The 22,545-nt window shown below is 35.7% G+C and overlaps 1 protein-coding gene across 2 annotated transcripts in view; it reads left to right on the top strand.

Annotated features, from left to right (window-relative positions):
- Positions 1-22,545, top strand: part of HSD17B4 (hydroxysteroid 17-beta dehydrogenase 4) — a 62,208-nt gene that overhangs the window by 14,260 nt on the left and 25,403 nt on the right. For both annotated transcript variants that reach the window (XM_030257505.4, XM_072922921.1), the window contains exons 9-17: positions 1,259-1,350; positions 1,909-1,933; positions 3,559-3,687; positions 8,600-8,706; positions 9,388-9,621; positions 10,026-10,077; positions 11,385-11,456; positions 12,947-13,050; positions 15,688-15,753. In XM_030257505.4, the coding sequence (XP_030113365.1) occupies positions 1,259-1,350; positions 1,909-1,933; positions 3,559-3,687; positions 8,600-8,706; positions 9,388-9,621; positions 10,026-10,077; positions 11,385-11,456; positions 12,947-13,050; positions 15,688-15,753 (881 nt within the window). The remainder of the gene's footprint in view (positions 1-1,258; positions 1,351-1,908; positions 1,934-3,558; positions 3,688-8,599; positions 8,707-9,387; positions 9,622-10,025; positions 10,078-11,384; positions 11,457-12,946; positions 13,051-15,687; positions 15,754-22,545) is intronic.

Here is a 22,545-nt window from a genome sequence, read left to right as displayed (position 1 = left end):
ATACTCTAAAAGATTTGAACCCCACAACTTAAAAATATTTGCAGAGGTCTTATCAAATTATTGTTGTTATTTTAGTCAGGACTTTCCTATTTGTTTTCAGATGTCTGCAGGCACCTATGCTTTTTCATTGCCATATATTGCTATGTATGTTCAACTTGACTCACACATTCTTGTTCTTGCTAAGATCTCTTAAATGTAGTTTGCATCCTTTGTGAGGTTGTTTTTCTTAAAACTAGTACCTATTTTAAAATTATTTTAAGAGTGGATTACAAGCATTATAGTGATAATAGTATAGGGCTAGATTTTGAGACTATATTATATGTGGCATCTTTGGAAAAGCCTAAGGGGTTTTCTATGCACCCTACAACATGCCATATGAAATGGAATTCAGCTTTCTTCTACTTTTATGGAACTTCTAAAAATGAATTTCTCTTTACCTTAGTTTTGCTATTAAAGAGGTACTTGTAATGATAAGACTTCCTAGCTCTTCATCTGGGAAAATCTGGCTATAATTGAAAATGCTTGATGACCTTTAGCTGAGGAACAGCTGTATATCTATTGCTGTTGAAAGAATAATATTCTAAAAGCTGAAAAGGGAAATTAAGCAAAGTTAAGATTCAGACAGTGGATAAAATATGGGATAAGAACTGGACAACCACACTGCTCCATGACAATGTCTCAATTTTCAGATAGCTTTCTATTGTGCTAGATGTTAATGAAAATCCCAAAATAGGATTGCTATGTAAATTTAGCAGGTGATAATTCTCTATATTCTTTGGAAAAATCAGCATTTCCAAATCAGAGAATTCTTAAACAATCAGCCACTGCAGTTATTTTTGTAATGTCTTGTCTATATAGCTGACTAGCAGACTAAGAGGAAAATTGCTCAGGTACATCTCTGTCAGGATTATGTATAGCTGTCTTGTTCTTGTTTCAGGCTGCCTGTCAGATGGAAATTTAGGAAGATTATCTGGCTTTGCAGTCTGCATGTAGCAGTGTACCCAACAGTTACAAAGGCTTTTATCTCTCTGGCTGAGAAACCATGCCATGGGATTTGGCAGCATATATGTATCTTACTAGACATTTGTATTTATTGAATCTTCAAATGTTTCATTTACTTGATCCTTTCTTTTCATGACAAAACACTATTGGTGAAATTCTCCTGGTTCTGCTGTTCATAAGAGGGTATTAGATTAAATAAATCAGTGAATCTGTAGAGTATGTCTATTTCACGATTCCCCCCTCTGATTTGCTCTAGATCTCGTCGATGCTTTCAAACCAGAATATGTTGCTCCTTTAGTAGTTTGGCTTTGTCATGAGAGCTGTGCTGAAAATGGCAGTCTGTTTGAGGTAGTTTTTTTATTTTTCCTTTCTTCTCCCTTCTTCCCTTCCTTTGTTCTTTCCGCCAAAATCAATTGTTTGTTTTATCTTGTGCAGCCTTAAACTTTTTGCTGAAACTAAATTATCATGTGTAAATTACATAACTTAGCATAGACAGAAGAAATACCGATCTGGTTGTGCAGTATTTGATAAATATTTCAGGCAGTAGCAGCTTAGTCAAGTTCTACCCTGTGCTCAAAATGCTACCAATTTGATTGTTACAATTCTTAGTGTACTCTTTTAAGCTTGAAAAGATACCAAAATTCAAAAGACGTTTTTGTTCTCAAAATCATTCTAATATACAAAGTAGCTTACAGGAAGGAGTAATTATGATAATCATTATAGGTGTTGGCATCAAACTGCTAACTCATATATTAGATGGAAACTCTTTTATATTGATCACATTCAGATACTTAACTAAACTGTTAAATACAACCAGCAGTAGTTCAGAAATTCTTAATATATTGATTACCAAAGCTTTGCTTTCTGACATGTCCTAAGCTGATGGTATTCTTTTTTTCTTGGCAGGTGGGAGCTGGGTGGATTGGAAAATGTAAGTACTTTACCTGCAACTTTTTGTTGCAGGATTGATCTAATTTTTGGAATTGACACCAACACTGTGCAAATTTTCTTTAGACTTAACCTGTATGCTCAAGACATATTTTATTCAGGCAAGAAGATGAATAAAAGCCTAAGGTTTCAGGAAACTGCTTATATTCAGTAAAAGTCAAAATTTAACTTCATATGGGAAAAACTGGTAACTTAGGTATGTGCATTGTTATGCTTTTGAGCTAACAGTAACTGAAAATGTGCCTAAGTAACTTGAACTCTTGGATCTTGCGCATAATTTAAAGTAGAATTTGTAGTGTTAATTATAACTTGCTGCCTTTTCTTGATAACTTTAATTTTTCATGCTGTAAAAGTATCACATGCTGATAAACAAGCATGTTTTTCATTTTTCATTTCATTCTTTTTCATTGCTTTCCTCCAATTCTTATGCTTCTATTAAAATACTAGTGTGTAGGCATGTTAAGGCAATTAATCTTCTTAAATAACCAGTAGCTATGCTATCCATGTATTTTCCTTAGTGATGCCAGTAACTAGCTTAAAAACTAATTTAAGGAAAACTTGCAGGTGATCCTGAGGACTTATGAGAAGAAAAAATGTTCAGTGTGTGAGATATCTTGACTTTTTTTCTAAGTCCATTGAACCTAGTACAAGCATTGTTATCATGAACTGTACAACTTTTCAGCCTACATGAGTATCGTCAGAAGGTTGAAATTAGAGCTGTTAATTCAGGAAGTCATTATGCTTAGTTTTAATTTTTTTTTTCCGTCTTAATAATAATTTTGTACATTTCTAACTAACTTCAATTGTACTGTGTAACTGGAATAGTGTTTCAAAGAAGTGTGGTAAACAATCAAAAGAAGCAGGGTAGCAGCACAAAATGTCTTGCTGTCCTTCACAAACAGTTAAAAAAACCTGCACTTTTATCAAGAGGAAATACCATTTTTCATCATTATAATGGCTATTGTTGAAGTTACTGAAATGAAACCAGATTGTTAATGAAGTACCAGTGTGGCCTTATTCATTACCTTCTGCTAACTAATGGCAAACCAACATGACTGGTTAAGTATTTGAATTATGATCCAAGTAATCCAGGTCTGTATCCTTATGGAACTAATTTTACATTGGCATTACCAGTTTCTTTCAGCTTACAGCATTGAAATACAACATCAGAGATCATTTAGAGGCACTGGCTACTGTCTTTTACAGCTAACAAGTGGTTTTCACTTTTTCTCTGTAGTTTTCCATGCTTTCAGAGGATTTCCTAAGCAGTAGTAGTCAAACTCATGTCAGAAGAGAAGGTCTGTAGATGAATACTAGCTACATCTTTTCAGTAGACAGAATTCTAAAACTAGTATTTCTGGAAAGTGATAAGTCTGTTGTAGCTTCAGTGAAACTTAAAACTAGTGCTTTTTCTTTTTTAAATGCTAGTTAAAGCAGTGTACCCTTTTAGTCCAGCTGGAAGTTATACTGGTGAGTTACATTGGAGTACTTAAAATGTTTCCCTTATTGTACTATCTTGAAGATGGTGGCCTAGAGGAAAGTTGTCTAAAGAAATTTAAAACTTCTTTGTTTGTTACTGGAACTCTCTGGCTCTATGTTTCCCATTAGTGCGCTGGGAACGATCCTTGGGTGCCATTGTCAGAGGAAAGAATCAGCCAATGACACCTGAAGCAGTGAGAGATAAATGGGAGAAGGTGTGTGACTTTGACAATGCCAGCAAACCCAGAACCATCCAAGGTAAGGGAGACTTAAGTTGGGACCATTCAACCTAGGGAAGAGGATATTTTTGAGAGACCTTATTGTAGCCTTTCAGTGCTTTATGGGGGCCTCTGAACGGTAGGACAAATGTATACTACTGCAATAGGACAACGGGTAATGGTTTTAAACTAAGAGTATCAATTTAGATTAGATATAAGAGGAAAGATTTTTACAGTGAAAATGGTGAAACACTGGTATAAGTTGCCCAGAGGGGTAATGGATGCCCCATGCCTGGAAATATTTCAAGGTTTGGTCAGACGGGGGCTCTCAACAAACTGATTTACTTGTAGATGTTCCTACTCAGAAGTTGCTGGGGGGGTTTGACTAGCTGACCTCTAAAGGTCCCTTCCAGTCCAAACTATGCTTTGGTTCTGGGTATGTGGGTAAGCAAAGCTTAGAAGAGAATGCTTTATTTCAAACATTTGCTGAAACTTCAAAATCTACAGAACTAGTCAATTTTCTTGTACATAAATAATTTATGGTTTCACTATGGTCAGATCTTTTTAAAGCAATTGCTGTGTTCTTTCTTATAGCATTAAGGCATTATTTATCTCTACAGTTTCTGGAGAAGTGACACTGTTGTCATTGTAAGCATTAGAGTCAGACTGATGATAGTGTTTTATTTGATTCCACACGTATGTAGGCAGCATAGTGTAATAGAGAGATTGTCTTTTCTTTTCAGACCTGGAATCTTAGTTTTTGGTAAGCATTTCACTACCAAAAAGCTCTGATTGAGTTGTGGGATATATCACAGCAAAAAAATTCTTACTGTGTCTTATGTTCTTGGGTCACATCACCCCCTTGGCTGGTGACTGAAATGGTTTTCTCTTTTAATGCTTTGTTTACTTTTTTTGTTCCTTGCCAGCATTTAAGAGTGCAGGGCAGGAGGAAAAAAGGCATCCATATATACAATGTCAGTGAATTTCAAAGACGCTTAAACGCACAGGAGATGTTTAAACTGTTGGTTCAGAAATCCATTAGGCTATTTTATTAAAAACCTTAAAGATATGTTTTTAGGTGCCTTTACCAGAACCAGAATAGTACACACTTTGTCCTTTGCCTCACATCTTGGCACACTGCGCAGTGTAACCATCCAAACAATAGTTCTAGGTCACCTTACTGATCTTTGGCTTACAGGTATCCTGTTTCCAAATGTATGCAAGTATATACATGTTCTCTGTTCTGCTATGAAATGGTATTTATAACAATGTAATTCCAGTTTTATCACTTCTGATCTGTTCTAGGACCTGTCACATGTACTATGTTACTTTTATGGGTAGCTAGCAGAAAAATGTTGTAGATGGGAATTTCTTTTCAAGTTGCTTCAACATTATATATGGTATTTCACATCTGCCAGTTGACACTGTGAGGAGGAAAAACTGAAGAAGATTTTGAACTTCAAGTAAAAGTGCTTACAATACAATATTGCAGGTTTCTACAGTAAGGAAATCATGAATATTACATAGACATAGATCTTCCATGCCTTAGCTTCTGTTATGAACTTAGTCCAAGATACAGCTTTTTCCTTCCAGTGCCATCAAGCCACAGATACTGAATAAAAACCTGTGCATTAATTGTTGTATTGTGTATTTGTGAGAATTGGCATAAGGGGTGAGGAAAAATTCTCTTTAACTGAATAGACTTTTTAGTTCTATTAGAAGTTTCTTCTGCTGTCAAATTCTCCTCTTTATTGCTTGAAGGTATTTGACTGTGAAATAAAGGAAACTAATTAGAGTACTTGCAGTAGAGATTAAAAGGTACAATACCTAACATCTGCAAGTTAAAACTCTTCCTGCAGATTTCCTTAATTTGAGTAATACGATGTTGTGAAGAGCATTTGTGTACTGAGCATTAGGTGCATTAGGAAAAAAAAAACAAAAAGGAATTAGATAAAGTACTTATTTTTAATGTAGTAGAAAACCCTGTAATATGAGATGATAATCTTATTTCTTTTTTAATAATACTGATAAGAGAGGCTTGACTTTTATGGCTTTATATTCTGTACATAAAGCAGAAAGACTAAATTAAGTGTGATGTGGAAGCTTCTGAATATGTGGTGCAGAGTGCATTAGGTCACAGTTGAACCATGCACTGCATGTTGGTGCAACTCCCAACTCTTTTCTCCTTGCCTTTGTAGCGTACTACTTGCTCTTGTGTCGTTGTCCGATTCTTCCTGTTGTGGAAAGGGAATCAGACTGTGTTGTGATAGAGCTGTATCCCTGTCTTGAAGGCTGTATACTGTACACAGCATTCTGTAGTATCTCTTGCGCAAGTTAATGTGTTGTTCTGTTATCTAGGGAAGCAGAATTTATTGTGTCTATGATGTAGGTGAAGCACTCTGTCTCAAGCTTCTCTGCAGTTGTGAAAATGTTAGTCAGTTTCAGCTAAAGGTCTATTGGCTGTTAGAAATTTTTGTGCATTTTTAATTCTCTTAGAAGCTATCTATTTATAGAAAATAACTTGAGTGTTCTTGTTTGACTTCTGGCACATCTTAAAAGTTTATGTCTGATATAGAGCAAATTAATGTAAAACACATTGAAGGTGCGTGGTGCATATGTATCCATACTTTGTATACGAGGAACTTCCATTAGGAGAGAAGTGTTCCAACTTCAGTATTAGCTTTCCTTATATGTATTTAAAAAAGGTTTAAACACTTGTGGCGTTTCCTCTGTTGTTAAGGGATATGGTTCATATGCAATGTCCCCTTATTGGAAAATTAATACTTTTGGAAAGAGATGCCCTTTGTTGTGACTGTTTTCAACCTTTACTCTCCAGCTTAGTCTTTTCCTTTTGTCTGCTAATAATTTGCTGTATAATAGCAGGCCATTCTGAGGTGGTGAACACTTGATATTTTAACGTTTACTGGTAGTCCAGCAATTTAAAAAATACCCCTACACCAATAATAAGATAATTATGTTAATTAAAAAGTTTCCTACTGGGTTTTTTTTCTGCCAAAATTATACCCTTTGGTATAATTGTGTTTTTCTTGGGTCTTAAAAAAAAGTTAGAAAGGAAGTTGGGAATTACCATCCTGTGAATTTCAACTTTGTGTATGGGAAGGTCATGGAGAACAGGGAGATGATATGATACAGCCAGTACAGATTCACCGAAGATGAGTCCTGTCTGACCAACCCAATTGCCGTCTGTGATGGAGTGACTCCATCAATGAGTAAGGGAAGGCCTGTGAATATCATCTGTCTTAACTCGTCTAAGGCCTTTGACACAGCCCCCGGTAACATTTGTCTAAATTGCTGAGACATGAATGTGGTGGCTGTACTGTTCAGTGGAGGAAGTGTTGGATGGTCAATGTCTCAACGTCTACATGGCAATCAGAATGAATGGTGTCCCTCAGAGGACTGTATTGTGGATAGGACTGTGTAATAGCTTAATCAGTGACATAGATAAGGGATTGAGTACACCCTTTGCAAACTTGCTGAGGGTGCACCAAGCTGAGTAGTGTGGTGACACACCTGAGGGATGCCATCGAGAGGGACACCATGTGTAATTGATCGCCATGTGGACATTGAGACATTGACCATCCAACACCTCCTCCACTGTTGATCTTAATTATGACAAATAATTTTGTCAAAAATGTATGTTAAGCTTTAGGTCTCACCATTAAAAGTGATCTTTATATTCCTACATGTAATTAGTTTGTGGCCATGCTAAGTTGAGGAAACATTCAGATTTACTTGGAGATCAAACCTGTATTCTCCTGTGAAGATTTTAAAACAATGTGAAACCTTCCTTTTGTTCATGCAGAAAAAGTAGAATCAGTCTGTTACTTCTCCCAATAGCTCTGTATTGATTTTCTTTTATTCATTTAATGAATGAACAAAGGTATAAAAGAGATTACCTTTTAAAAGGTTCCTACAAATCAGAAATCTTGTTTTTCACATTTTCACATTGTGTCAAAACCTCATGTCATACTGTGACAGAGTTTGTATCCAAAGAGGAAGCTTGTCTTTGGCAGAAGAGGTGACAATGTATGTTCTTTAGATATTCCTTTTCTTCACAAGAGTCAGACCACAAACAAATGTTACGGTGATTCTGTCAGTGAGACTGGTAAGCAAGAGATAGTTTAAGAAAACAGGATTCTGAAAGAGGGCATGCAGTTTACCTTGCAGGCTGTTTAGAGTAGTGCTGCGTGATAGAGCAACACTGTCGTAATGCAAACAGCAATGCAAATCAGTATTGGCACAGGGGTTTTGAAGTGGAGAGGAGTAACTCTGCGTTAATGTAGTTAAGAAATTATTTTGCACTTCTCTGATTTAAAGACATTTTTATTTTTCTGCGTGAGATTCTCATCACCTTTTGTTTGATTCTTTCTAATATTTAATGTTGATTTTAGCCCTATTAAGCTTCAAGAAATCAGTTGTACTTGATGGCCTTCGGTGGCCATAGATGAATTCAGCCATTCATCATATAATTTACAATTTTGTCATTGTTCAGCCTCAGACTTACTTGTTTTTCTATCTGTCTGATTCAGGAAAGATGGTTGCAGTCAGCAGTTTAGCCCTGTGACTTGCATTGCAAATTATTCTCATAAGAGAATCAGTAGTAATTTTCAGATATTTGCTTCTCAGACTGTTGAAACATACAGCACTAATTATCTTCTCCTTAACACATTGAGATAAGTGTCATGGTTGACTGGTGGGTGCAGAACTGATGGAACCTGTGTAGAAATCACTTTTCTTCTACTTTTGTGTGGATGCTTGTAAAACACAGCACTGTGCTGAATTTGCAGATGTACGTTTACTGTGGTATAAAAGTGAACTGAGAAATACCAGGCTATATCTCATTTGCTGATTGATGCATGTGTTTTCTGTCTAACTGGAGTGTGTCCTGTATGGTTATCTGAAAGTGAGCTTTTCCCAATTTCTTTCTCTAGAGTCCATAAGTGTATTGAGTGATGCTCTAAGTCAGATAGAATCTCAAGGGAATGTTTCTATGAATTCAACAAGCTCTGGATCAGTGGTCTCTTCCTCTGTTGACACAGTAAGTAAATCTGTCTACCAGATGCAATCAAAGCTGTATGTAAACCTTGAGCAGAGAGACCAGTGTTGCTGCCCAGTTTGTATTCTGGCTTACTATCTGCAAAAAGAAAGGTGAAGTTTAAAATGTAAACTGAGGAAGTAGAATGAAAAATGTCTCCAGACTCCAGTCTCTATTTTTCCTATTGATCACGAGAAAGCTTATGGCTGAATAGATTGGTAAATGCAGAATCTCGGTGCTTTTAAGGTCTGTTAAGCATCTCTAGTTAGGGTATTATTCAGAAAAGCAACAGAGCTTGGGTGTTGTTGGGCAGTGTCATTTTTCTCTGGCTCCTTCTCTATAGATAATTTTTCCTCGTTTCAGTCTTATTATGGTGTTAATTATTTCAATTGTGGTTTGTTTTACAAAAAATCTATGCACTGCTGATAGTGCAGCTATATGAAGTTATGCCTTTTATTCTTGAGGTAGATTGCTTGAAGCAAGGTATAATGCCTTGCATTTGGGTTGCTTGTATTGCAATGAATACATTAATATTTTATGGTATATTTATTACTCATACTTTTTGTATATGTGACTGTAAAGAAACTCCTCAGGCATCAGGTTTGATAGAAGAATTACAGAAAGAATGCAAGTTCAATATTAACTGGTTTTGATTTTTATTTTATGCTGACTTCTTATTTCCAGGCAAGCATTGTTGGCCGTAAATTGGGTACCAACGTGTATAAATACACTCACTTGGAGCCTATTCTATATGCACTTGGTGTGGGAATGTCAACTAAGGATCCAGACCACCTAAAATTTCTCTTTGAAGGAAGTGAAGAATTCTGCTGTTTACCCAGCTTTGGAGTAATTCCTGCTCAGACATCAATGTTTGATGGTGTTCCTTCTCTTTCAGGACTAAATATTGATCTTGCAAGGGTATGGAAGATTTAAGTAGCTAATTTTGCTTGTGCATCATATAACTCAAAGGTGACTTCAGGTAGTATTTTTGTAGTATTGTTAAGTCCCTTTTGTTCTAGAAATGAAAAATTCAGTGGTTTGTATTCTTTTTTATCACTTGTATAATGCATCTTCCTATGATGAGATGTATGATGAATTTGATATTCAATTTTACTTTGTGTTCACCTTGCTTTTTTTAAACCATAAAGGCATAAAACTTTATTTGAAAACATTTTGGGGATGAAGTTAGAAAAACAAAAGAAAAACTTGGGTTTTTTTATTTTTGCTCTGAACACTTTCTAAAATCGCTGTGTATTTCTCTCTTGGGAGAGAAAGCAGTCTATTTATTGATTGTTGTTACAGCACTGTCTTTCTTTATGTAGATGCTGCATGGTGAGCAGTATCTGGAGCTTTATAAACCATTACCAACCTCAGGTTAGTCCCGTGTTGATGTGTTTTTCACTATGACAACGGTTCCTGTAGCCGTGTTATAAATGGAAACAGGGAAGCTTTGTTTCAAACTGTAGTACTGCATATTCTTTTTACTAGGAGTGGGGGAAAAGAGAGGCAACCTGTTGTGTTCTTGAAGGAATTCTGAAACTCTGTTTTTGAGATCAGGTGTTGCTTTTCTACAGCATACTTAGTAAAGTATGCATTGTCTTTGATACAATAAGCAAATACCCTACATACCTGTGAATTATTCATCTAATTTGATACTAACTACCAAAACTTTAAAATATTCTAATGAGGTTGTATCATAAAACTTCTAGGATGTTTACCTAAGAATTCTTCAACATTGATTGTGTCTGTGTGCCTGTAAGAGGATAGGATTTAAACTATGTATAGTAAAAAAACAAATGGACATCCTAATGAGGAAGCTAATAAGAATTACTTTTCTTCCTGTCAAAATTCTCAAGGCATTATTACTGCAGTAGCAATTCTTTTCAGGGATATCTGAGTTTTCATAGATTACAGTATCTGAGAGTTACTTGTTATATTAATTCAGGATACCCATATGTCTAGATTTCCCCGTTGGTATTTTATAAAAATTTAATTTTTGAGATTGTAGCAAGGAAAAAAAATGCAAGCTGCAAATAAATGGCAGAATTTTCTGTTGAAACAAAAATTATCTAAAAATTATATTTACTACAGTGAAGTCTGATGATTAGTAATGGATTGCCAGGACTTCATAAAGGCTCTTGTTTTTGCATTCTACAGCCTGATTTATGTGCCTCTAAAGCAGTAACCTCTGTGAGAAATTTCAGGGACCTGTACCCAGGCTCTGAGCTGAGCTTCTCTTCTGTAGGACTATGGTTGCCTCAGCCCTACTGAAATCTGTGGACAATCCTTAAATGGAGCTATCTTTGAAGATAGCAATATGTTTGTGTCTAAAAAGTGATGTGTTTAGCTCTGAATACATGAACTATAGCAAAATTCTATTTTAAAAAACCCACAAAAGTTATAAAAATACAAGCAAAACAACACTCAGATCTTCAAACAAAGATTTGCAAAGATTCACAGATGCTGTTGTTATAGTCAGGACAGTTGTAAATAATATGACTTTTACAATGCTTATGGTGATGTTGATAATAATAATTACAATAATAATAATAACAGCAACAATAATGATAGTAGTAGGTAAGGAAGTTAGTAAGTAACATAGTAGGGAAATATAAAGAGTGATCTGTGGGCTTTGTTCCTGAAGCAAAACCTTACAATGTGTCCATGTTCTATTCTTACAGGAGAATTAAGGTCAGTTTCAACTGTTGCTGATATTCTGGACAAAGGATCAGGAGCAGTCTTGCTAATAGATGGTAAAATGTTTTAGGGCTTTTGATGGGGGTACTGTTATATTTATTAGGCTTCATTTTTAACTAACTGTACCAATAACTGCCAGCCCTTCCATGGAGAAGACTTTTAGCTTATTAAATCTCAGTGAGATGTGGCTGTGTAATTGTTCTTTGTCAGTTAACCTACTGAAATAGTAACACTTTCTTCCTGTGTAGGTAGAACAATGCACCATGCAAACAGATCAAAGTGTAATTGTTCTTGAGTAGTTAGCATACTGAAGTAAGAACACTTTCTTCCTGTTTAGGTAGAATAATGCAGTATGCAAACAGATCAAAGTTCTTAGCAATAATATTATTTTCTCCTGCCTGAAGGTAGCCAGTTTATATTCCACCACCCCACAGGAAGGGGTGTGTGCCTGCATATCTGCATGTTTGCATATGTTTTTTGGGTGGTTTTGCAAAAGTTAATTATATTATTATGTAGACCCATCTGCAAAGCATTGATCTTTAAGAGCATGTCCTTCATTCCTTTTTTATGTCTGCGTTATTTTATTCTAAACAAAACCCATTTGCTTCCTTTTAAATCCAAGTAAGAGGATGAGAATGTCTTCAGAAATTGACAACTTGCAGTTTTCAGAATCTTACTCTCATTAGGTGTGAGTATGCCAAGGTCCTTTGGGAAATTAGACAGAAAGAGTAGGTTTATAGTCTGTGAATCTCTAAACACTGTTGACCTTTTATTCCTTCAGTGGTCAGATAAAATTGTAAAAGGTTTTTTACTAACCATTCCTCGTAGCTGTGTTTTGTTTTCATACTGGGCTAATATGAAGCCTGTCTATTCCTGCAATATGCAGAAATTATTTTTGTGAGCAGAGTCTCTGGTTTTTAAATTTCTTCCAGAACTCAAAATTAACATTATTAACAAAACAGTTCTGAATTCCAGTCTGAGTTATAAAGGAGTGAAATAGATACGAACTGCAGTAGGAAGCTGAATCTCAGTTCTGTGTAAGAAGTCTAACTTCTTCAAAAGAAGAAACAGGTGACCTTAAACTCTGGAACTCTACTCATGCAAGGTGCTAGTACTAGTTTTTGTATGAGTTCATAATCTGTTTACACATTGGATAGTCTCAGTAGCTTTTAATACATTGTATTTTATGGTACAATTCTATATTCAAATAAATTAATACAGTCTGAGATGCTGAGATAAATCTAATTTCAGTTTTGTGTTGTCAAATGTTTTTAGCACCTTGAATGTTGTCACCATTTTGATAGCTCGTTTTTTAATTTTAATGCTTTCAAATAGATAAAGTTCATGTTATTTGAAACATATCATTCATCTTTCCTACTAGGAAAGTGACTCGCAACAGTGCAGTGTGAAAGTGTGACCACTGTCAGTTGTTAAAATGAGCTTTGGTCAAGTTTCCATCTGAACTTGTCTTTTGGAACAACACATGACAGTTGTATGAAAAAGAGACTGAAGACAATATAAGACCTTCCTCTTCTTTGTCTTTCAGTGAATACCTATTGTGGAAAGGACCTCGTGTGTTATAATCAGTTCTCTTTGTTTTTTGTTGGAGCTGGAGGATTTGGTGGAAAACGGACAACAGAAAAAGCCAAGGTAAATCCACACATATCTATATTTAAAAAAAACACCAAACACATAAAGAGTTCTGTCATCACTGCAGGAAGAATATTAGCTATATGAACTAGGAAGTATAAACTACCAGCAGTGTAGCTGAGCAAACTCAGATGGAACTTAAATACTTCTGTTCACTGCAGAGCCTGAGTGAAAAGGTACTGTTCAGGTCTTGGGGAACCAGTGGTTTTGTTTTGAGAGTTAGGGAGAAAAATTAATTGATAAAGATTACACAGATGAAATATTCCTACACTGAAATATTTGAAATGGTAGAATATACTAACAGAAAGCACTATTAGGATTGAGCTTGCAGTTTCTAGAAAAGATCTCTAGGTGTAGCTCTTTATAAATCTATGTGTTTGTATGGAAGAGGCTTGGGAAGCATAAAGAGGAAAGGAGAAGTAGCATTATAGTTTTGAGCTGAACTTTTCTGTTTTCAGAAAAGTAACAAACATTGCCGCATGAACACAGAGTGTGTATGTCAAAATGCTTGAAGTAGCTGTTTGGGTACCTGACACTGTCCCCTTCAATACTGTGTTTGAGGGCAGTGTCAGCTGTGACTTCATGTTATTACTGTGAACTAGAACCCTGAGGCACTACAGTAATAAACAGTTGAATAAGAAGATATGTTAAGCTCAGTGATTTTGAACATTAATAATGAAATACCTAGGTTTCATGTATCTGAAATACTGTAGGTGATGTTCTTTGGAATTTTTGCATGTAAACTTAAAGGTTTTTTACTTAAACCTGTATCAGTTATGCAGAAGTTTTACCATATATAAACTTTACAAATACTTTACAGGTACTGAAATGCCTACTGCTTTAAAGAGTCTCTCTGTAGTATAAAAGAATTCACAGGAAATTGTTGTAGACAGTGTATTGAGGTCTTTGAAGGAGCCCTTAATTGTTCTGCAGTGCATGTAAAAAAACCTGTTGAAGGCTAACCTATTGTGATGCCATCAGTGAGTCCACTGTGGTGCTTTGGCACTTCTTAGTTAAAGATTGCACTTCCAGCAACTGCAATTTCTTCACTCTATTTAGTGAAGTGTGAGAATGTTATATACATTATTTCACATTTTAACATTTAAAGAATACCTGTTTCAGGTAGCGCCTTCCCATGATTAAAAACAAAATCCCTCAAGTGTAGTCTAATTAAGACAAAAATACGGCAATTTCAACAGAGGCATCGGCATGCAGGAGGCCAGTTTTCCAATGGTGAATTTTCCTGCTTTTTCCTTGCAGACCTTCCCAAATAAAAAGAGTTTCGTGCTCCTCTGTGCAAAAAGAAATCCCAGGCTGAAAAGACATATGTTGTAGTGTGTCTTTTTGTCACTTAACACTTTTATTGTATTTGAAAATTGTATTGCAAGTCAAGAGGAACAGATTTCCAAGTTGAGGTCTGTGGTGAGCAATGTTTTGTCTAAGTCATGTGTCTTCTCTAGAGTTGAGGGTTTCTTGATCTGTGGGTAGAGTGGTTTTGTTGATAATTCACATGTTGGCTGGTTTTAATAACTCAGTAGGTCAAGCTGTGTTTCTTTAAACCAGCTGGAAATAGACTGGCAAGTCATGCTTATTTTGAGAAGGTGTTTAGGTAATGTTCTTGTTGTCAAGCTGATTGTGTAGGTCCACTGTGGTTCTCTGAAGTGACAAGAGGAGTTCAGTTATCAAGTCTTCCACCCAAGAAGTGATCTTTCTCTGTGTTAATAAACAGGGAAGAGCCTTTGCTTTTATTAGACATGAAACTACAGAGCACTTGCTTTCTTTTTATTTCTCTTTCCTTTGGTAAAGACCTTACACAAATTAAGATAAATGAAATTACTACAGGTGAGAATCAATTTGCTTCCTTTCATTTTTGAATCTATGCTAGTTTCTTTCTGGATGTTTTTGTTTGTTTTGAAAATACAAGGAGTAGAGAAAAAATTATGTCAGCTACTTTAATAGCTTGAATTGGTTATGCTGTACTTTGTTTGTCCTGATCTAGGATGTTCTCCATCAGTCTGTTGGTAAAAATTATGTCTTTGAACTATGAAGCTGTAGATTGCACAAGGTACAGCTTTTTTTGAAGTAAAGAGGGCTTAATATGCAGCATGTAATTGGAAAAAAAAAAAAGTAAAAGAAAAAAGTATAGAACAAAAAGGTGGTGGAAGCTCATAAAGGTGAAAAGTAATGAAGTATAGTGCACAGGTGAGGTAGTAAATAATTTTGTTCTTCATTGTGCTTTTAAAAGTAGTATTTTAAAAGCTTCAATTTTGTTTATGTGTTCCAAAGCATTTTGCTATTCTGTGAGATAGCTATTTTCTTCCTGAGTGAATAATTCTTGCTTGGCTTTTTTTTTGATAATTTGGAAGAAATGTTATCAAACGCATCAGGGAAATCGTTTAACTGTAGGCAGGATCTGATGCCTCAGAATCACTATCTTTGTAAGGCTAACCTTGATAAGAGACGTTTTCTGGACTAAGTATCTTTTTCTATTTGTCCATAAATGGAGAAAGGATAGGAGGAAGCTTACCAATTTGGTAAATATTGTTTCTTTTTATACGTAACTGGTATATTCTGTTATTAGGTATGGATAAAAATTTTTGCTGTGAAATATTTATAATACTATTATTTGTGCTTTAGTTAACAGCAGTTCCACCCAAGAGACCCCCTGATGCTGTAATTTCTGATGTTACAACAGCTGATCAGGTAAAGCTGTGTGTTCTTTAGGTGTGGAAATCTTTGTTTTGTTTGGAGGAAAGAGTGTTAAATGATGTTAACTAATAGTTTCGGTTTTCTGATATACCTCAAGTATTTATACTTGCTTATTTATGTTTATATATATGTGTATGTGTGTATGTATGTGTAAAGCTAAAATTTCTTCTAGCTTATGACAGTGTGTTCAATGTACTGTGTAAAACATTCTTTTCTTAAGACTGATGAAATTTTATAATTGTTTATTAGAAATTTTGTATAGAAGGAGGACATGAATGTTTGTACCCTGTTGTGCTCTTGGAAAGAAGGCTCGGGCTTTCTGAAATTTACACCACATGGTGCAAACAAACACATTGTGACAAAAAAAAAATTGCATGTGGCTCACAGTTTTGAAAAAGTTAAATTTTTGTAATAGGAGGAGTCAAAGGAAACCTGAAATACTGACAGACACTGTCTGGATGTGTTTCAATTTGTCCTCATTCCCACTGGTTCACAAGCTTCTGCTTTCCCCAGGCAGAAACCTGGGCGAAGAAATATGACCTCCTCTCAAGGTAAAACCTGCAGGTGTCAGACAAATAAGAAAGGAAAGTCTGGAGCTACCAATGTTAGGACGCTGAATGGTGTTTCCAAAATCAACCTATTCATGGCAGATGGCTGTAGCTTTGGAAGATGATATTAAAATGTTGAGCATTAGCTGAACTGTGGTAATTGCAATGTCTGCTTAGGCTCTCACTGATTATATATGGAATAAGTCTCATACAGCTGATTCTTGTGCTCCCTACCCACATCAACTGGGAAAGAGGGCCAAGATCAGCATTTTTGTTTATGTCACTGATGTACTGGCTGCATCCTAAAATTCACAGTGTTGGTCTAGGAGGTACAGGTGTTTTACTCTTCTCAATAGGGTTCATTGAAAATTGGCAAGGTGAGCAAGGAACAGGGAATGGTGAGAAAGCACTTTTCTCCAGACAAGTGGCTAAATGTGGTGGAACATCCTTTCTAGCAGCTGACCCTTTATCAGATGAGATAGAGTATCTCTAAAAGTTCCGTATTTAGAAATGTTTATTTTGAATGTTGGAAAGATTCTCCACTGTATGATTATATTGGAATTGATTCCAGGCTCATCAATTTTCACATGGTATTTATGATTGTCTTGTTCATATGATTGTTACAGTTTCTGAGCCTTAAATCCGTATGTCCAGAATTATTGTGCACACGATGCTCGAAATTCATGAGGTAAAAGGTAGTAATAACACTATAACACAGAAGTTGGGAAACTTGCTATTACAAGATTGGTTCTTGGAAATAAAAGAAGTAGCAGAGAGTAGTCACTTCACTTGCTTTTTTTTAAGATCTACTCTGACAGGTAGATATATAAAGAGAATTATTCTCTAGTTAGAAGTTAGAGGAGCCACAGTCAGTGGACTTTGATAATCACAAGAAAGCTTCTGTACCAAATTTTTCAGGAGCATTTGATAATGACAGGATGGATGTACAGGAAGGGGGAAGGTGTAGCACTCAGGAACTTTATGTACAGATACAGACTTTCATGGGAAGGACAGCTTGGGAAAATATTTTACATTTACCAAGATTTTACATTTATATGTCTGTGGAATGACACATAACTGCCCAAAATCTTTAAAAAATAGAAGCTGGCACACAAACCGCTTCAAAATTTCTGAATGTCTTAGTGTTTAAACGAAAAGTGTGTTGGCAGAAATGACTGTTACCATTCAACTATTGAATTGTAGAGTATAAAACAGACTGGAAGAGTCAGTTTGCATATGGCATTTGATTGAAGTTAATTGTACTTATGTCCAGTGATAGTTATGACAAGCAATTTTTGTGTTACCATTATTACATGGTTAAACTGCTCTTCGTAATTAGCATTTTTCCCCTTTTCATATAATGATTGTGTAGTAAACCATCTGATAAATAGACTTCCATGCATAATTTAGAAATATTTACACACTTGTCTTTCAAGGAAGATAATGACTGTAGTTACCTTGAAAGTTTATTCAGTTCTAACTCTACTACAGTGAGTTTTTTCCAAGAGGAAGAGTGTTGCAGACCACATGAAACACTGCTTAGCGAGGAAGACACTGGGAATGGATGGCTAAATAACTGTTTCTGCCCATTACCATGTATTCAGCAGAAGAGAGGGTACAGCCACCTACAGTTTCTTGAAAAATCTTTGTGTTATGTGACTGTGGACAGAACAAAGTAATCCTTTTGGTTAGTAGTATCAAATACTAATAGCGAGATATATGTTTATCCCTCTCAGATCTGTACCCATTTCTGAGAAGTTCTTTACATTCCAGCCAGTGCTTATAAATGAGTTATAGTACCATGATGTAAGCTGCTTAAAGGTTAAAAAGGGCTAAGAAAAACTTAGAAGTATCTGATCTTCTAAAAGCCTTTAAAGCTTAAAATTGCATTTTGCTGAAGAAGGGCATAAAATATTTGGTTTGTATTCATGAATTTTTCTGCAGAGAACTAGATGACAATTTTTGTATCTTGCCGTGCAGAGATGCATGTGTGCTGTGGTAGTTTTCTAGCTTGTTCTGTCTCTGTAACTTGAACTTCTAGACACACTGCCATAATTCTTTTGAATTAAATAGACCTTCTGACAGAAGATCAAGATGTCTAGAGTGCCTTTGACTATTAGCCATTAGCAAGGAATGGATCATTAAATTTCAACCCTATAGGGAATATTTAATGTAGTTACAGAGCTTTTGTCCTGACAGTTTTCAAACTGGGGACTTAAATTAATCAATCAAACTGATTTTGCTGAATAGTTACTAATGCAATGAAAAATAACAGGCAGGGAATGACTTGTATTTCTGGCGAATTTTGTCTGCATATAGCTTTCACTCTCTTTCTAAATGTGTTGATTTCGTGGGAATTCATTTTCTGATGACACACAAGGTAAGATGCAGTGCTTATTTAAAGTAGATAATACCTTAACTAATACAAGCCACTTTTGAGGGAGGAAACAAGTGAGGTGTCTTCAATTTGTTGTGGACTTTCTATGGTTGGTTTGTTTGCTTGTGGAAAAAATTAGTGTTCTGGTATTCTACAAGTTTCCTTCCAAAAAACTGTTCTCTATCTTCAAATATCCGCAATAATATTCAGAATACAAAGTGTAGTGACAACAAGTGAACAGCGTAACAGTAGTGCACAGGATGAAATTTTTGACCACATAATTTCAGTTTTACTGTTCCCTGTTTTATTTCACCTTTTTCTGAAAGCTGCCTGTTTTGTTTCTGATATGACGAAACTAAAGCTGTAGTATATGGAGTTTGCAGGACTTTCAAGTTTTTGTTAATGTCAGCTTATCTCAATAGCACATCTAGTAATTTTACAAAATATTTGCCAGTAGAAAAATTCTTTTTGCTTGCAACAGTATCATATATTTCTACAAAACATTCTCCCACTCTGAATTGTAACTCTGCATGCTTGTTGCTTATATCAGCAGGGAGAAATAGACATGACAAAAAAGTAAAAAGGAACATTTAGACAGGTTTTGAAAAACATGGTGTCTCAGCCTGTAATGCTTTTGAACCAGTTGTGTAGATGGAACCATGAACCCTTTAAGACTGTGCAGTGCAGTGTCATGTGAGCTATCACATGCAGATTTCTGCTACAGCAGAATTTCTTTTCAGATTTTTTTCCATACAGTTTGGAGATCTCAAACACATGGCACTTCTTATCTGAGGCTTCCAGGGCCAGGTAGTTCGGCCATTCTTGCTTTCGGGAGTTTTTAAATTCTTCTTTAGAGCTGATGAAGCTGAGCCTAAGGAGCTTATTTATATCCTGTCATTTTTAAGTTGCTTTTATTTGGAAAACTATGATAGTGGTGTAAGTGTTACAGATATCTAAAAAGATAAAAATTCCAAGTAAAAGTTCTGGGTTTTGTAGTCTTAATCTGCTTTGTGTGTAATGTTTAATGATGCAGTTTCCAGTGATGCTGGCATGAATGGTGTGCTTGTTTCCCTCTGCTTCAGGAACTCCTTCCACATGCGAGGAAAAAGCTGTAGGCATCAACTGAGACAGTGCAGGAAGTCAGTTTTCCTATATCATTTATTGCAAGAAGTTACATTCTGAGGAGTAATGAAAGGAAAATTTATCACATGGTGAGAGTCTGGTTGGAACTGCAATTGTTTGATGATGGTTTTTCTGTACTTTGTTCCATGGGCCTCTGTCACCCAGATATCCCAAAACACTTAGACACAGGTGCTCCTTAATCAGTAACTGATAGTAGAGGAGTAGACAATAGAATCTGGAAGATGGAATTTGGGAGTAGGACTAGCCAGAGTATGTCTGAACATCACAGGCTGAAACTGAAATCCCCAGAGGCTGTGTTCTGAGCTTGTAAAATTGTTCATCAAAAATGTGAGGTGCTTTAAAAACCTAGGCCTTCTAATTTTCCATTGGAGAGCTAGAATTTGTTTCTGCTACGTGACAGTTGCAACCTTTTCTCCTTGTAGTTTCTAATCTATAAAGCAAGACTGTTTATAAATGTTTGAGGTGTTGTAACTGTGCAAAGAATCTTTAAAGGAGTGGCATACAGCATCAGATGGTGATTTTTCTGAATGTGATACAGTTAGCAGCATAAAAAAGAGACATATATATACACACTATATAAGTGAATATGATTCTTTACTCATCCAGAGATTTTGAGAGAGATTCAGTAAATTGATTGACAGGATATGAAGAAATTGCTGGTTTGTAGTGTTGGAGTTTTTTCAAACCTACTGTTACTTTTTGTTTTCTCTGAAAGAGGAGAAAATAATTTAGGCCGCTGTCCTGTTTGAAGTAGTGTTATCAGCATCCTGTGATTAAGACTACAGGAGTCACCTTCCCTTCCTGAGTCATTCTCAGTCTTGCAGTCCTGCTCATACTGCAGCTATCTGAGTTTAGTTTTTTAGTGTGTCAAATTCAGCTAAAATTACAGTTCCTAATGTAACTGAGAGCAGTTGTGAAGACAATTATGCAGGAATCTAATTTGTTGTAAGAAAGTGGACTTCACAATAAAATCTTACTAAGAAGAATTCTTGGAATGAAAGAGGAGTGTGGGAAGCTTTTAGTGAATGCTTAATGAATTATTAAGCTAAAATCTACTATGAAGTGTTTTCTGCCTTGTTGCCAGTAGGTCCATTATTATGGGCTTTACTTTACACCTGCGGATGGCGTGATAAGACCCTTTCAAGCTTCTGTGTAGTTGGAATGTGAATCCTTATCTGTGGAAAGCCATCTTTTATTCTGCAGTTTTCATATCTGTTTTAATCTTAAGCATATGTAGAATGAGGAAGGAGCAGGAAGACTCAACAGATCAATACCTGGCTCTGAGCCTGGTGTCAGTGGCATAATTTTGGCTTTATTGATCATGGGTCAGTTGGCACAACAGCAGGCCTGCTGTCAAGTGGATAGAGTATACCTGTCTCAAAGGCATAAAATATTTTTGCACAGGAGTTAGCAGGGCTCATTAAATGAGTTTTAAACTAGATTTGAAGCAGGAAAGGGGGTAAAACTAGGCTCACTAGAGATACTCATGAGGGCAGCGTGGCAGTGTTTGAGGGAAGATGTCTCAGTGGAGGTGGAATCCATGTGTTAGCAGAGACAGAAGAGTTGCTGATGTGTTAGAAAACATGGAAGCACTTGAGAGTTCCTACTAGTGTAGGAATTACACCTTCTTACTCACAAAGAGGTGATGGGATCAGTAGCCCAACTGAAGTGCATCTACACCAATGCCTGCAGCGTGGGCAACGAACAGGAGAAAATGAAAGCTGTTGTGCAACAGGAAAGGTATGACATAGTTCCCATCAAAATGTTCTAATTTATAACCTGTTCTGTAAAGACTGTAGTACAGCATGGCCTAAAATGTGTAAATTTAAGTGAACTTCAGGCAATAGAACAAAAGAGCCTCCTGAGAGATTCAGTGGGTTTTTTTTCTGTTTATAGCATAAATAATTTGTTTCATTGTATAAAAAATGATGTTATGGAGGTTCAAAAATATGGACAGCATGACAGAAGAAAAAGTACTAAAACAAGAAAGGATGACAGAAACAAAGGGATGTGAAGTCTTTGCTAAGATTTTACAACCTTTCTGTCATTTGTTTAGAAGTTTCAGTGTGCAGAAATGGTACTCAGAGAACTGTTATATAGTAAGTGTTTGTAAAAGAATTACTCTGAACATTTCTTATTAGTGTTAAGTTTTATTTAACCCCCAGTCCTTTGTGTTTATTCTTGTTGGAAAGATCAGAATATAATTTTTTAATCATGGCGATTTTGACAAGTATTTGAGATCTTGGATTATGGTAGAATTTTGTGTATTAAAGTGATAAAAGAAAAGGTACTAGTCTGGCAGTCTGGTTAGACAAGACGGTATTACTTAGCGACTTTGTTTCCTCCCCTTGTGCATGTATACATGCCTTAGTAAAGGCTGTAAAATAGTTAGTCCATTTGAAGTTCCCCAAAATGAAGAAATTAGTTGTTTGTTTTTTTTTTTAATTAAGAGAGGCATTGTTAAGAGAAAGGCTTCTTGCATATTTGTCATGCTACTGAAAAATGATTAATGTTTTGTGAAGTCTGTGTCAGACTATGTAAGTTGATACTGAATTTGAAAAATATTTGATATGGAAAAACAGGAAAATGTATGAATAGTACAGGATAAGGAAGTTTTATGTACAGTGAATTACTTATGTATTATGCTAAATTTGAGGCCTTGAAGCACCAACACTGCCATTTTAACTGGAAATTTTCACTGTTCTTAAAGTGAATGAG

The sequence above is a fragment of the Taeniopygia guttata genome, chromosome Z (assembly GCF_048771995.1).
Source record: "Taeniopygia guttata chromosome Z, bTaeGut7.mat, whole genome shotgun sequence".
Classification (NCBI taxonomy): domain Eukaryota; kingdom Metazoa; phylum Chordata; class Aves; order Passeriformes; family Estrildidae; genus Taeniopygia; species Taeniopygia guttata.
The sequence above is the reverse complement of the archived record's forward strand: the minus strand, read 5'-3'. Positions and strand labels throughout refer to the sequence as shown.